The sequence below is a fragment of the Xenopus laevis genome, chromosome 9_10L, assembly GCF_017654675.1.
Source record: "Xenopus laevis strain J_2021 chromosome 9_10L, Xenopus_laevis_v10.1, whole genome shotgun sequence".
NCBI classification, from domain to species: Eukaryota; Metazoa; Chordata; class Amphibia; order Anura; family Pipidae; genus Xenopus; species Xenopus laevis.
Genome location: NC_054387.1, coordinates 57,216,694 through 57,231,956, shown reverse-complemented (window position 1 = coordinate 57,231,956; position 15,263 = coordinate 57,216,694). Strand labels below are relative to the sequence as shown.

The 15,263-nt window shown below is 41.0% G+C and overlaps 1 protein-coding gene across 1 annotated transcript in view; it reads left to right on the top strand.

Annotated features, from left to right (window-relative positions):
* The window catches only part of slc49a4.L (solute carrier family 49 member 4 L homeolog), a 28,203-nt gene that overhangs the window by 5,928 nt on the left and 7,012 nt on the right, over positions 1-15,263 (top strand). The window contains exons 2-6 of the mRNA NM_001092355.1: positions 4,809-4,902; positions 5,079-5,344; positions 6,424-6,553; positions 9,310-9,418; positions 13,844-13,911. Coding sequence (NP_001085824.1) covers positions 4,809-4,902; positions 5,079-5,344; positions 6,424-6,553; positions 9,310-9,418; positions 13,844-13,911 — 667 coding nt within the window. The remainder of the gene's footprint in view (positions 1-4,808; positions 4,903-5,078; positions 5,345-6,423; positions 6,554-9,309; positions 9,419-13,843; positions 13,912-15,263) is intronic.

Genomic DNA, 15,263 nt, shown 5'->3' with positions numbered 1-15,263 from the left:
TAGTAAAGGCTGGCTGTATTTAAAAAATCATATCCAAGCTATGCCTTAGAAAAAACAGTATCTGTTGGTGGTACCCCAGGCCAGTTTTGCTTAGGAAGGTGAGCTGCTCCCTATACTCCTTTCTTTGAAGATTACTTTGGCCAATCAAACACCATACATTTCCTGTTTAGATCTCCCTCTAAACTGAACTAAGTGAGTTATGAATGTGATAGGGATCTTGGACTGTAAGCTCTATGGGACAGGGTACAGCTATGAGTAACATGTCAGTCAGTGCAAGATAAATAACGGTGATTCTCGCATTTGGAACATGGGGAGTGTTTTGAACAGACCTCACTCACATAAACTTCCCATTATGTCTGCACAGCAGCAGACTATAGAGGGGGTATGATTTAAAGGATTCGTCAAGAACTAATTTCGCCAGAAAGGCAATAAAGTGAGAGCTGATTAGGTGATTCCGGCACGGAGCTCGTATGAACACATTGCAGAACTGGAGAGTCAGCAGAAATAGAAAGCAGTCAGCTGCCTTAGTCCTGTTCCATGCTTAAATTTAGCTGTGCGGGTGCTGCTTCCCTAATAAAGGGAAAAATAACCTATTTATCACTCTCACATTATTGGAGAAAGCTTGTTAAGCCTTAGCATTGATTCTGCACAATACCTCCAGGGTAACTCTTTGTTCTGGAAAGATAGCTATGGTTATATTAATAATTAAAATTTCTCTAATTAAGGGTTTAAGAAACAGGCCCCCCAGTTGACCTATATATCCCATATTTCGTAGAAAGATTGTTGATTGTCTCAGTCTTGGAGTCCTGAACTTTAATTATGTTTATAAAGTTAAGTCCTATTGACGTAGCTGGACAGAAACTCATATGATTTTGGTCTGTGGCTGAAACCTGCAATTGGGAAGTATGTTGTTATCTGCCCCCCGTGCTCACGAGACTACGATGACTGGACAGTAATTGTGCTTGGTACAGGGAACCGTTTTATGGCACGTGGTGAGCCAAAGAGAAAGGCAATGCACTGGCTGGCAGGGAACTTGGCATAATGCAGGTATAGGATCTGTTATCCAGAAACCCATATCCAGAAAGCTCCAAATTACGGAAAGTCCGTCTCTCATAGACTCCAGTTTATCCAAATAATCCAAATTTTTTAGAATGATTTCCTTTTTCTCTGTAATAATAAAACAGTCCCTTGTACTTGATCCAAACTAAGACATTATTAATCCTTATTGGAGGTAAAACCAGACACTTTTTTCAGTTGAGCTGTTTTCAGATTGTTCTCCAGTAATAAAGACTTTTTTCAATTGCTTTCCATCTTTTATGTTTTCCTAAAATGTAAGTTTAAAGTTTAACGTTCGTGTTTTTGGTGTTTCAGTCCGGCAGCTCAGTGATCCAGGAGCAGATTGTGAACTGTTACAATTTGCTACATTTATTTGATACAATTAGTTGATACATTTTTCAGCAGTATGGAATATTAGTAACTATTGTATCAATACTTACAGCTGCCTTTAATGAAACTCAGGGATTCTGCTCAGCAGGGACAAATATAACAAATGTATCAACTAAATGGATCAATTTAGAAGTTTAAAGGGTCGGCGACCCCCGGCCTAGCCGGTAAAACACCTGCCAAGGCTGAGGCCGGTATTAAGAATTTACCACAATGCAGTTGCCGGGAAATTTGTAATGCCCTTAACAAAAGCCCTTGTCTCTCTGCTGGAAACTTACCTTTTCTCTGTCTTCTGCCCACTGTGTGACATGGCCACGTCCCCTTTGAGTCATGACTCCGCCCATTTTGCATCACAGTCCGTCCCCTTTACACCGCGGCCCACTTCTTTTGTTCCCGCCTCCACCACTGCCCGGTAAAAAGTTTCTCAAAAGGTGGCAACCCAACCCATGACCCATCCCTCTTCGCTATTAATGCCCTTTCCAGTCTGGTTCCCTCCCCCCATTCCATGATGTCAAGATGGGTGGGTTGGGTATAGGTATATTAGGAATTATGCACTCTAGGTTGGGAGCAGAGTAAAAATGGCACCACCACACTGTCCAGGGGAAAGTGGTGTTTTTTGCCTTCTCTAGACCTCTTAGAGAAATGTTTTTTTAGTAGAACAAAATGACCGTAATCGACCATCTTTGATAATTGGTTACTATTGGTTGAATAAATGTTTTTGGGCTGATGCTGAGGCAAGACCACCTTCCCTCAAGTAATACAAATACTGCTCTTTATCCAGAATAGGTGTCATGTGTATGTTACATGAAGGCCAAAGCAGCTGTCATGCCCCCCTGTCACTAGGGAAATTTGCCTCCATTGTGTTTGCTTCTTATACCTCTTGTCAGTGAATGAGAGTTTGTTTGTATCTCACTGCTTGATACAGAGAAGTTACTTATTCCTAGAACAGTATGCATAGGATGCCCACTCACTGGCGGCTCTTTATGCGCAGCATTTAGTAAGAGGGGCACGTCTGTCTACTCTGGGGGGACCTGTACTCCCTGCTTGAAATCTCTCTATCCTGACAGCTCTTTTGTGGTTAATTTGACGTTGGCTGTGAAAACAATTTTCTGATTTTAAAGCGTGCTGAACCTGTCTTTATATGCTTATCTGTCAAGCGAAACTGCCATGCTAAACTGTAAGTGATGTTTGCAGAGTATTAGCGGCACCGTTCTTCATTTACCCTCCTCCTTGCCGCAAGGCTTTGAAGCAAAGATAAATGATGAGAAAGTATGACATCTTTCCATTTTCTCTTATTTGCTTCTCATTTGCACCTTGCCGAGATGTTATACATTTTGAGTCGGCACCCTGCGGTAATGATAGAACCTCGGAGACCACCCCCTGCGGTGCCTCTCTTCTCACCCAAGGGACAGATAACTTGCAGCATCTGTAAATAAATCCGATTTCTCATAATTATCCCAGAGATAAGCGAATGATTGTTCCCACTACTGAAAAGTGTCACAACCAATTCCGACGCGTGACAGACACCTTTATATTAAAATCCATAAACAGAATTTGTAGTCTCAAAGGAAAATAAACCCGCTCCATCTCTTATTGCAATGATTTACTTCCATCGGAGAAATGTCAGTCTTAGTGTAAAAATGCACATTTTCCCCTGCTGCCATCTATTGTTGTTCTGCTTATATAAAGAGCCATGAAGGAGTCTGACAGTTGGTGGCACTTAATGGCTTGAATTACCAGTACAATAATGATGTGTGTTCCATAAAAACGCTGACATTTAGTTGTAAGAAGGTGAGCACAGAGAGACTAGTGGGTTACAGGCCAGACCAGTCCCATTATTCAGGGAACACTCATCCTCTGGGAGTCTGTGTGACTCATGAAGATTTAATTACTTCTGTGCTGACAGCGGGAATATGCTGGTGAGGAACAGACTGTGATCCCATAGAGTGGATCACTGCACAGTAATCACTCGCCAAACTCTCGTCCTCTGATTAGCACTCTCTACCTGCAACATTTCCACAGGCACTTTAGTTTTTGGGTTATTAGTCTCATGCATGTGGAGAGGGCAGGATTTCTACATAGTACAGGTATGGGATCTGAAATCCAGAAAGCTCCAAATTATGGAAAGGCCTACTCCCATAGACTCCATTTTATCCAAATAATCTTTAAAATTATTTCCTTTTTCTCTGTAATAATAAAACAGTAACTTGTACTTGATCCAAACAGCCTGTTTGTTTATTTAATGTTTAAATGATTTTTTAGTAGGTATGAAGTTCCAATTTTCGTTACCCGGAAAGCCCCAGATCCCGAGCATTCTGGATAACAGGTCCCATACTTGTAGCTGTGTGTATAGAAAATACTCCCTTTGTGATATGGTGTTTTTATTATACACATATTATACATAACTCTGACATTTCAGTCCTTGCTAATCCCTGATAAAGTTTATAGCAAGGGCCGAAATTGACGTGTATATAATGTGTGTGTATAACAAAAACACCATGGGAGTGGTGGTCCCAGAACTGATCATTCCAAAAGGACAATATCCTTACTTTTTCACCAGGCTGAGTTTACAATCTAAAGTCCCTCACAGTCACACACTAGAGTAAGTATGATCAAGGACAAGTTGACCTGCCCATATGTCTATGGGCTGTGGTAGAAAACCAGGGCACTTGAAGGAAAGCTATGCAAACACATGTAGAACATACACATTTCTTGCAGATGGTACTCTGGCTGGAATTGAACCTGGATCCCCACTGCAAGACAGCAGTGGCCAATAAATGGGCAATTTTACTTTGAAAGCAGCAAGTTCCATGTAAAACTTAGTCCTTGATTAAAATGTATAATGAAGCAATAGAATTCTTAATGAATCAGATGAAAGTTGAGTGTAGGACTGGCCAGACCAGGGATGACTTTGATGTAGTTGGCCAGCTTAAATATATTGCAATATATGGACACACAATCCCTGTGTTCTTTAAAGGGCAAGGCATTTTTAGTAGTTTAAGGCACAAAATGTTTCAATCCCCTAAATATATTGCTAATGGGTTGAGCGCAGAGGACCTCTTGTATTTGTCTAATCATTGCAGCTCAATGTTGAGAGCTGAGTAGCCAGAGTGGTATGGGGTATGGTTAGCTAGGTGGGGCATGGCTGGTGCAGGAGGTCACCAATATTAGGAAAGGCAGGATTAGCATTTTATAGACAATTGTACTTAGTGTATTTATATAGAGGTACTTATGCACACTGTATTGTACAGCAGTAATAAATGGAACTTTTAGCTGGCTTTCAGGAGTCTTTGATTAGGTGACCTGAACATGTTCTCTGATTTCATTATATTAACTGCACAAATGCCCAATATTTGTTTCCACAGGTCTGCGAATCACTGTGCTGCTCACTGCGCTCCTTATGGTTCTCGGTGCTGGACTGAGATGTGTTCCTGTGGAGGATTTAGCAATCAGAAGAATGTAAGTGGGTAGTAATATATGTGTTGTAAGTGGGTAGTAATATATGTGTTTGTGCCATCCACATTCCCTGTACACAGAGATACCATAACACTATGGCAACATAGGTATTCCCCTGCACTAAACAGAATTCAGCAGATAATGCCTTACTAATTTGTGTCTGTGCTTTTGGGTTTCAGACTGATACATGGAGGACAGCTGCTAAACGGTTTTGCTGGCCCAACAGTGATGAATGCTGCACCTTTCTTATCTACCACCTGGTTCGCTCCAGATGAACGTGCTACTGCTACAGCCATTGCATCAATGTTAAACTACCTGGGGGGCGCCTGCGCATTTTTGGTTGGCCCTCTTGTTGTTCCTGCTCCCAACTCCACTTCGGGCCTTCTCTTGTATTCTGGGAGCACTGATGCAATTAAAGATCGAATTGAAGCGGTGATGTATGCAGGTACGCCTGACTTTGTGTTTCTGCTTACAGTTCAGCATTTGCTTTATGGGATTGACAGTGTGATACATTGGTTGCTGATGTTAAGGAATGCCATAAACAAATGCATCAAATTATAGTACAGCTATGGGACCTGTTTTCCAGAATGATCGGGAGCTGAGGTTTTCTGGATAATGGATCCTTCTGTAATTTGGATCTTCGTACACTTCCTGCACAAAATCTTCAGGTCGCGGGCAGGTCTGGCAACCTAGCGCTTCCGGCACTGAAATTTATAGACTTGCACCGGGCCCGCCCCTTATGGGGCATCTCTGCGGAGCAGGTCGGGCACGGGTCTATAAATAGAGGGGCAGCAGCGCGCCTGGTGCTGATTGGGAGGGGGCGGTTAGAGTTAGAAATCCCCGACCCACACATCACTACTTCATACCTTAAAGTGATACTGACACTAAAAAACTACTTTTTAAAATATGAATGTACATTAAAAGTTACCTATAGGTCATGCTGATAGGTATGTTTTTGTAAGTAATTATTAGTTGAAGTTACTAAACCTGACTGTCCCATCTCAGCCTGTCAGTTATAGTTTCTAATTCTAACGGACTCCTGCTGCACAAATATGGCAGCCCCCTCACAGACAAATACACGGAGTCAGATAGGAAATGTAAAAGCATTGGGCAAATAATTTTGACAAAATTATAAGTAGCATGCAAAGTCAATTTTATAATAATGTAAAAAAGGCATCATTTCTGCTGTCAGTATCTCTTGAAGTCTACTAGAAAATCATATAAAGATTAAATTAACCCAATAGGCAGGATTTGCTTCCAATAAGGATTAATTATATCTTAGTTTGTATCAAGTACAAGGTACTGTCTTATTATTACAGAGAAAAGGATAGTCATTTTTAATTTGGATTATTTGATTATAATGGAGTCTATGTGAGACATCCATTACGTAATTCAGACCTTTCTAGATAACGGGTTTCCAGGTAACGCATCCCATACCTGACTTTCCTTATTTGCGCTTTCCTCCTGGGCACAAGGGGGGCTACTGAGAGTGCCACTGCTGCATATTCATCTTTCTTTTTGTAGAGTTTGGAATAATCTTTGTGGTATTTGCTGCCATACTGGCCTATTTTCCTGCTCGCCCACCTGTACCCCCGAGTGTTGCTGCTGCCAGTCGCCGCCTTAGCTACAGAACCAGCATCTTCAGACTGCTAAGGTGAGTGTTCTTGGGAAAATCTTTTTATATCATTTAACTCACTGACCTGCTCTAATATCCAGTGCCCACTACCCTCCATGAAACTATACCCCTCAAACAATGTAGGTCTCTATAAAAAGATATTACATAAAACAGCTCATATGTTAAACCCTGCTTCATGTAAATAAACCATTTTCATAATAATATACATTTTTAGTAGTATGGGCCATTGGGTAATCATATGGGATCGTATGATTCACGGTACACACAAACAAACCAAACAAACTATACATGTTAGGTCACATAAGCCAGACAGAGTTATGTCTTTTGCTTCCACACCTCTTCCTGTTGTAGTATTTCTGGTCAGGTGATCTCTGAAGCAGCACACAGACCATCATGAAATGGTGGCTCAAGGCAAGAGATGTAAAAGGGCAATATTTACTTAAATATATATTCCAGTTTGATAAGATTCTTTAATATGCCACTTAATTTGATATAAACTATCTGTTTCTCAAGTACTCATTTTGGGGTATAGTTTTCCTTTAAAGGGATCCTGTCATCGGGAAAACATGTTTTTTTCAAAACGCATCAGTTAATAGTGCTACTCAAGCAGAATTCTGCACTGAAATCCATTTCTCAAAAGAGCAAACAGATTTTTTTATATTCAATTTTGAAATCTGACATGGGGCTAGACATTTTGTCAATTTCCCAGCTGCTCCTGGTCATGTGACTTGTGCCTGCACTTTAGGAGAGAAATGCTTTCTGGCAGGCTGCTGTTTTTCCTTCTCAATGTAACTGAATGTGTCTCAGTGGGACATGGGTTTTTACTATTGAGTGTTGTTTTTAGATCTACCAGGCAGCTGTTATCTTGTGTTAGGGAACTGTTATCTGGTTACCTTCCCATTGTTCTTTTGTTTGGCTGCTGGGGGGGGGGAAGGGAGGGGGTGATATCAGTCCAACTTGCAGTACAGCAGTAAAGAGTGATTGAAGTTTATTAGAGCACAAGTCACATGACTTGGGGCAGCTGGGTAATTGACAATATGTCTAGCCCCATGTCAGATTTCAAAATTGAATATAAAAAAATCTTGTTTGCTCTTTTGAGAAATGGATTTCAGCGCAAAATTCTGCTGGAGCAGCACTATTGACCGATTCATTTAGAAACAAATGTTTTTTCCCATGACAGTATCCCTTTGGTTTCTTGCTGGTTTTGCTGAAATTAAAAAATCCAACAAGGAAGTCCTGTCTGAGGCCCTTCCATATGCCGAAGGCACCTCTCCATGCCAGAAACTTACTACCACAGTGCCAGGTATAGTTGCAGTGACCTCTAATAATACATTGTCCTCTCTCATCCACCCCCATGAGCACTTACACTGTATGAGTGACCGTTGCTTACTTAAAAGAACAGTAACATCAAAAAATTAAAGTAATGAAAATATAATGCAGTGTTGCCCTGCAGTGGTAAAACTGATGTGTTTGCTTCAGAAACACTACTTTTGTTTATATAAATAATTTGCTGTGTAGCAATGGGGGCAGCCATTCAAAGGAGAAAAGGCTCAGGTTACACAGCAGTTAAGCTCTGTAGAGCATAATGTTATCCGTTATCCACTATTTATCCTGTGCCATATAGTCTTTTTTTTTTTTCAATTTCCTCTATGGCTACACAGCAGCTTGTTTATATGAACTATAGTAGTGTTTCTGAAGCAAACCGATCAGTTTTACCAGTGCAGAGCAACACTACGTGATATTTTCTTTACTTTAAAACACTTTCATTTTTTGGTGTTACTGTTCCTTTAACACAAATGCTGCCTGACAGACGCATTGATTTGGCATATTCGTCGTTCAGACAGAATCCAAATCTACAACACAATGCACATTGTACTGGCCAAGGCTTTGAAGAATGGAGCCAGGGTTAAGTTGCCCTTTGCGCAGACAGAAAGATGAATGTGAGCGCTCACAGTGATTCTACAAAAGCCGGCATATATTTGTTAATGCATAAAGGCAAATGAAATCCATTTATGAAAGTGACGTGCGGGATTAATTTAATTGAGAGTTCTGGCAGCGTCACTGCGTGTAAAGGAAGGAAACGTCCGGCCAGGCTGATTTATTTCTTCTTCTGATTTACTGCTGAATATTCCCTTTCCTCTTCCCATCCGCCGTACATTCAGCCCTAATAGAACTCACCACTTGGGGGGGATTGTCTTCCAGAAATTTGTTTTTTCTTGGATGTCTCTTTGGCACCTTTTATGAAAATCGAAGACAAAGTCACTGCAACTCGCCATGTGTAATGAATTAATTTACTCCCTGGCACCGTGCCAGCCAAGGGACCCGTGTCAAATTAGGAAAATTAGTGACGGCTTGGAGTCTAAGCAGAGGCGGGAGCCAGCCAAGATACCAGCCAGGTGTCATTTCCTGGATATGCGAGACTTTCACTCCAAGCCCTGTCTGGTTTTATGGCAAATACTCTAGATATTGCCATCCACATCAGAGCAGCCCTTTATCTGATAGGCTAATTTACATTCATAGTGCTGCATGCACAGTGGGATAAATAAGAAAGGTTTCAAAAGAGCAGAACAAACAGAACCACTGAACTTTCAAAATGCATATATATATATATATATATATATATATATATATATATATATATATATATATATATATATATATATATATATATATATATATATATATTCTCATTACTTTTTCACTTCCATCTGGGCAACTCTTATTGCTTAAACATGTTCCTGACATCTTATGTGATATTGTGCCCTCTCTTGCAGCAATTTGCGTTTCCTTCTGATAGTGCTGGCTTACGCCATACCACTAGGGTTCTACTCAGGATGGATTGGGGTCCTGGACTTGATTTTAACTCCTGTTCATGTCACCCAGGTGAGTTGATTTAATTGTGTTGTTAAAGGGGAACTATCAGGAAAAATTAAAATGTAGTATTAGCGTCAGCGTACTGAAATAAGAAACTTTTTAAATACAATTAACTCAAAATTCGGTACCGTTTCTGAAATAATCAAGTTTATCTTCACTATCCCTCTCTCAGCATCTGTTTCTCTTCGTTGTCTCTTCATTCAGGAGTTGGGTATCAGATGAATCATCAAATATATCTTTTATATATTTTGCCTAGAAAATATATTCAAAATCACTCTATTTAAATCACCAGAAATCCTGTCTCTCTACATGCAGAATTGGTGCAAAAGGCAGTTATTTTGTTATATTTTGTTTGTACTGGAATCAGTTATTTGAGTGAGCTCTAATACATCTGCTAGGAAAGGAAGCCCCCGTATAAGATGTATTGGATAATTTATCTGACACCCAACTGCTGCATGAAGACAGAATGAAGAGAAATACTATATTTATAAACTTTAATATTTCAGAAACAATGCAGAACTTTTAAATGTTTGTATTAGAAAGTTTCGTACTTAAGCTTATATTAAAATTTCACGATAGTTCCCCTTCAATTGAATTTGGTGGGACTTGCATACCCTTTGGATATTGGCATGATGTAATATTAGAGTTTGGGTTGAGCTTTCACTTTAAAGAGATACTGACACCAGAAATTACACTTTCTTTTTTTTTTTTTTTTTTACATCTATAATAATATTGCCTTTGAAAGCTACTTATAACTTTGCCATAAAGTATTTGCTCAATGCTTTTCCATTACCCGTCTGATGCCCCATGTTCCTGTATGAGGGGGCTGCCATATTTGTGCAGCAGGAGTCCGTTAGGATTAGAAACTGACAGGCTGAGATGGGACAGTCAGGTTTACAAACTTCAACTAACAATTACTTACAAAACCAAACCTCTCAGCAAAAGACGATCAACATGACCTATAGGTAAAATTTAATATACATTCATATTTTAAAAAGTAGTTTTTTAGTGTCAGTATCACTTTAAGTTTTCTTATTTTCAGCCTGAATGTTCTCCTTTTTATGCTTAGAATGACCAAATCAGAAGGAATAAAAGAGCTTGGGCCTGGGGAATAAAGACATCAATATTCAAATTACTTACCAGTCAATATCCTAATGAGGCGTATATCGTGTGTGATCTGAGCTTACACAGCGGCACTATAAATCACATCTTATAGGGGGAAGCTTTATAGAATATTGTCACAGTCTGCAGCTTCCACTGCTGTTCTCCCCAGGGTCTGACTGAGCCGGGGAGGGGATATCTATTATTATTATTATTATTATTATTATTATTATTATTATTATTAACATGTATTTATATAGCGCCAACATATTGAGTAGCACTGTAAAGTAAATGTGATTATACAACTAAATCACATGAATTATATACATAGAACATATGGAGTAACAAACCGGTACAAAAGGTGAGGAAGGCCCTATGCAAAAGGGACACTAAAGCAGGCGTCCCCAACCTTTTTTTACCTGTGAGCCACATCCAAATGTAAAAAGAATTGGAGAGCAACACAAACATTGAAAATTTCCCTGGGGATGCCAAATAAGGGCTGTGATTGGCTATTTGGTAGCTCCTATATGGACTGGCAGCCTACAGGAGGCTCTATTTGACACTTTCCTTAGTTTCTATGCAATTAAAATTTGCTTTCATGCTTGGAATTCAAAAATAAGCACCTGCTTTAAGGACCCTGAGAGCAACATCCAAGGGGTTGGAGAGCAACATGTTGCTCACGAGCTACTGGTTAGGGATCACTGCTCTAAAGGGAAGGGAGTAATACACAAGGTGTGGGAGTGGGCAAGATCAAATTAAGTGGGTGAGAAATGTGGTACTGTATGTGGTGTTTCATTTGGTAGTTAAACAGAGTGAGGGAAGGCTTCTCGAAAGAAGTGTGTTTTAAGAAATTTCTTGAAAGGAGAAAGGTTGGGAGAAAGTCGGACAGACCGTGGGAGAGAGTTCCAGAGGAGGGGTGCAGCCCTTGCAAAGTCTTGAATGTGAGCATGTGAGGAGGTAATGAGAGAAGAGTTGAGTAGCAGGTCAGTAGAGGAGCGTAGTAAGCGGTTGGGTGAGTATATAGAGATGAGTTCAGAGATGTAGGGTGGGGCAGAGTTATGAAGTGCTTTGAATGTCAGGGTAATTAATTTGAATTTGATTCTGAAAGGAAATGGAAGCCAGTGCAGGGATTGACAGAATGGCGAGGCAGAGGAGGAGCGGTTGCTGAGGTGTATGAGCCTCACAGCAGTGTTCATTATGGACTGGAGAGGTGACAGTCTCTGGAGGGGAAGGCCAATTAAAAGAGAGTTACAGTAGTCTAGACGTGATATGACGAGAGAGTGAATAAGAATTTTGGCAGCATCTTGGGTGATAAATGATCGTATTTTGGATATGTTCCTTAGGTGGAAGTGACATGATTTAATAAGTGACTGGATATGAGGATTGAATGACAGGGCAGAATCTAGGATAACCCCAAGGCACCGGGCCTGGGTAGAGGGGGTGATAATGGAATTGTTAACTATGATGCATACTTCCGGGATGTTACTGGTGTTAGTTGGAGGAAAGAGAACCATTTCAGTTTTAGAGAGGTTTAATTTAAGGTAGCGTTGCGACATCCAGGTAGAGATAGCGGACAGGCAGGAGGAGACGCGAGTTAGAAGTTCTTGGTTGAGATCAGGAGAGGAGAGATAGATCTGAGTATCGTCAGCATAGAGGTGGTAGTGGAAACCATACAAGTTGATTAATTTGCCGAGGGAGGAAGTATAGAGGGAGAATAGTAATGGTCCCAGGACAGAGCCTTGAGGAACCCCAACAGAAAGAGGTAGGGGAGAAGATGCTACTCCGTTGTAGGAGACACTGAAGGAACGATTCGAGATGTAAGAAGAGAACCAGGACAGGGCTGTGTCACGAAGGCCAAGCGAATGGAGGGACTGGAGGAGGAGAGGGTGATCTACAGTGTCAAATGCAGCTGAGAGATCAAGCAGTATTAGTAGTGAGAAATGATTGTTGGCTTTAGCGGTTAAAAGGTCATTAGTTGGTTGAGTCAGGGCAGTTTCAGTGGAGTGTTGCGGCTTAAAACCAGATTGTAGGGGGTCCAGCAGGTTGTCAGAGAGAAAGAGGTTAGTCGGTTGTAGACTAAGTGCTCAAGTAGTTTAGAGATGAAAGGTAGCAGAGAGATAGGTCGGAGGTTGTCAAGATTGGAGAGATCAAGAGAGGGTTTTTTTCAGAATGGGGGTGACAAGAGCATGTTTTAGTTGAGAAGGAAACAGTCCAGTTGAGAGCGAGAGATTAAATAGGTGAGTTAAGGCTTTGATTAGACAAGGATTGGTATTGGGGAGAAGTTTTGAGAGAATTGGATCAAGCAGGCAGGTGGTAAGGTGAGAAGAGGCCAAAAGCTTTGAGACTTCCTCATCAGTGACGGGTGAAGGAGCACAGGAGAGACTGGGGAGTGTGGAGGGAGGGTGGTGGAAGTCTAGGGGGGTTGAGTAGTGTAATGTCCCTTCTGATAGTGTCAATTTTGTTTTTGAAATGCTCAGCAATATCTTGAGCAGAGACAGATGTGCATGGAGGGAGTGGAGAAGGGAAAAGGAGAGTGTTAAAGGTGGAGAAAAGTTGTGCTGTTTTTTTAGAAAGGGAGTTAATGAGTAAAGTATGTTTGTTTGGCTTGGAAGAGGCTGGTGTTATAGGAGTGCTGGGCAGATTTGTAGCTCCAAAAGCCTGATTCTGAGCGGGATTTGCGCCAGCGACGCTATCTACCACCTTCTAATCATCATGAACTGCAGCTTAGCTGGTTTCTCATTGGAGAAGACAGGGATTTCAGTTCTGCATTACCCACCTCGGCACTTCTGGAAGTGCCACTTCATCCCACCTCATGCATCATTTGGTGTTTCAATCTAACAATACTGCAGCAGATCCTTATCATCTGGAGACAATGGGGAAACTAAATGCAGTGTTTTAACATCACTCCGAGCAGAACTGGGTGTAGAACCCAGATAGATTCACAGTTCCACACATATCTAGAGGAGCTATATTTATATTGTATTGCACTGTGCAGCTGAGTACGCATTTTGCCACTGGGTGGCAGTGTCTTATTATATTCTGTAAAAGGTATTTCCTCGGCAGAGCAAGATGGCAGCTTGCAGTCACAGGAATCAGTACAAATCAGGGTTTTTGAATATTTATAGGGTAATCCAGTAGATATTAATGCTACCTTGAAGTATATTTTCTCTCTATAAGACTGAAAAGAACATCATTTCGTCTCGCACAGTTAAATCCAGGGGGGGGGTGCTGCATATACATCAGTTTAGTTTGATATGGGCATGTACTATAGGAACCATGTTGCTCTGTCTGTGTGTTCAACTTGTGGAATAATTCCAATCTTTCCTCTTTCAGGTTGATGCAGGCTGGGTGGGATTCTGGTCGATTGTGGGCGGCTGTGTGGTTGGCATCGCAGTGGGAAGGTGAGAGAAAGTTGTATTTTTCTGCTTGCCCGTTAAAACTTATTTCCGGGTAACCGTGTGACAACCGGCTACTACTTTTTCCCAGTAGTGCTATGTTGGTTAACATGTAGCTTCCCCTCCCCCAAAGCTTTTTTTAGCTGTCGGGGTGCAGGGATTTTTCATTCCAAAATGTGTGAGAATTATGTTACTGGGTGACAGATTGGTTAGAATTAATTATGCATTTTAATTAATACCATTGTCTATAGGTAGAATTTCCTATCACCGAGACCCTCCCTAAACCACATAGGAAACCACAGGCAAAGTACCCCTGCCATAAATCTAAATAATTCAATTCCCATTGTCCAGAATTAGGTATCTGAGACATTTTTTTTTCTCTCTGTGTGATGACAAAATCTCCTTTATTATGCAGCTTTCAATAAAAAAGGTTAATTTGTGTTTGATAAGTTAAGTAAAATGTTAAAAATGAACCCGCTGGCGTGTGCCTTGTGAGCCCTGTGCTTAATGCCGGCTCAGTGCCAATGCTGAATTCCAGGCTCCAGCACCTACAGCTAAGATGCCCTTCTCTCACATCACGGCGTGCCCTCTGCTATCTAATCAGTATGCGCTTGGCTTTTATACTATGAAATGCTTAATGTCCTTTTAACTGCCCAAAAGGAATTGATTGGGAAAATAGCGGTTTGAAGGCAGAGTTCGGAGCCTCCTTTTTTAGTTAATGTAATTGCTCTAATGGGCTGTCGCCGAATCTGTCTTATTGTGACTGCAGAACATTGGCACTATTATATATATGCAGAGGGCAGCAAGGACTTGCTCAGGGCCTGAACATCCCAGAGCCCCCTGGGGGGGGGGATAGGCAATGTAGAAAAAAGCACAGTGGACATTGTTATTGAATAATTCTTACTGCAAGTTTGTAGTTCAGTAATCTTCCTCACTTTTTGGAAATGTCAGGAAAGTCCTGGGATTGTTCTGTTTCGGGTTGCAACTGAAGTGGGCTAATAAATCTGTTTAGTCTTTTTTTCCCTTATAGGGGTGAGAGGTTGCCCAGTAGTGCCCTAACCCAATACAATCTGCCATGTGATTATTATTTTTATATATACACATTGGGTGTTAATATATAAATAACATATATGAATAAAAGATAGCAGGAGGCTCTAGAGGGAATGCTGGATGGCTGTCACATGGACAAGGCAGGCCCAACTGCAACCCACTAGAAAAGTGTTGTGCTGGCCCACCCATAGGTCTTAGTGCTCAGTGATTTTAGTCACACACCTCCTACCCTGGGCATCCACTGCAGTTTGGGTGCATGCTGCTTTAAGTGTCCATTCCCCTTTAAGCACAAGTGCATCAAATTTAGC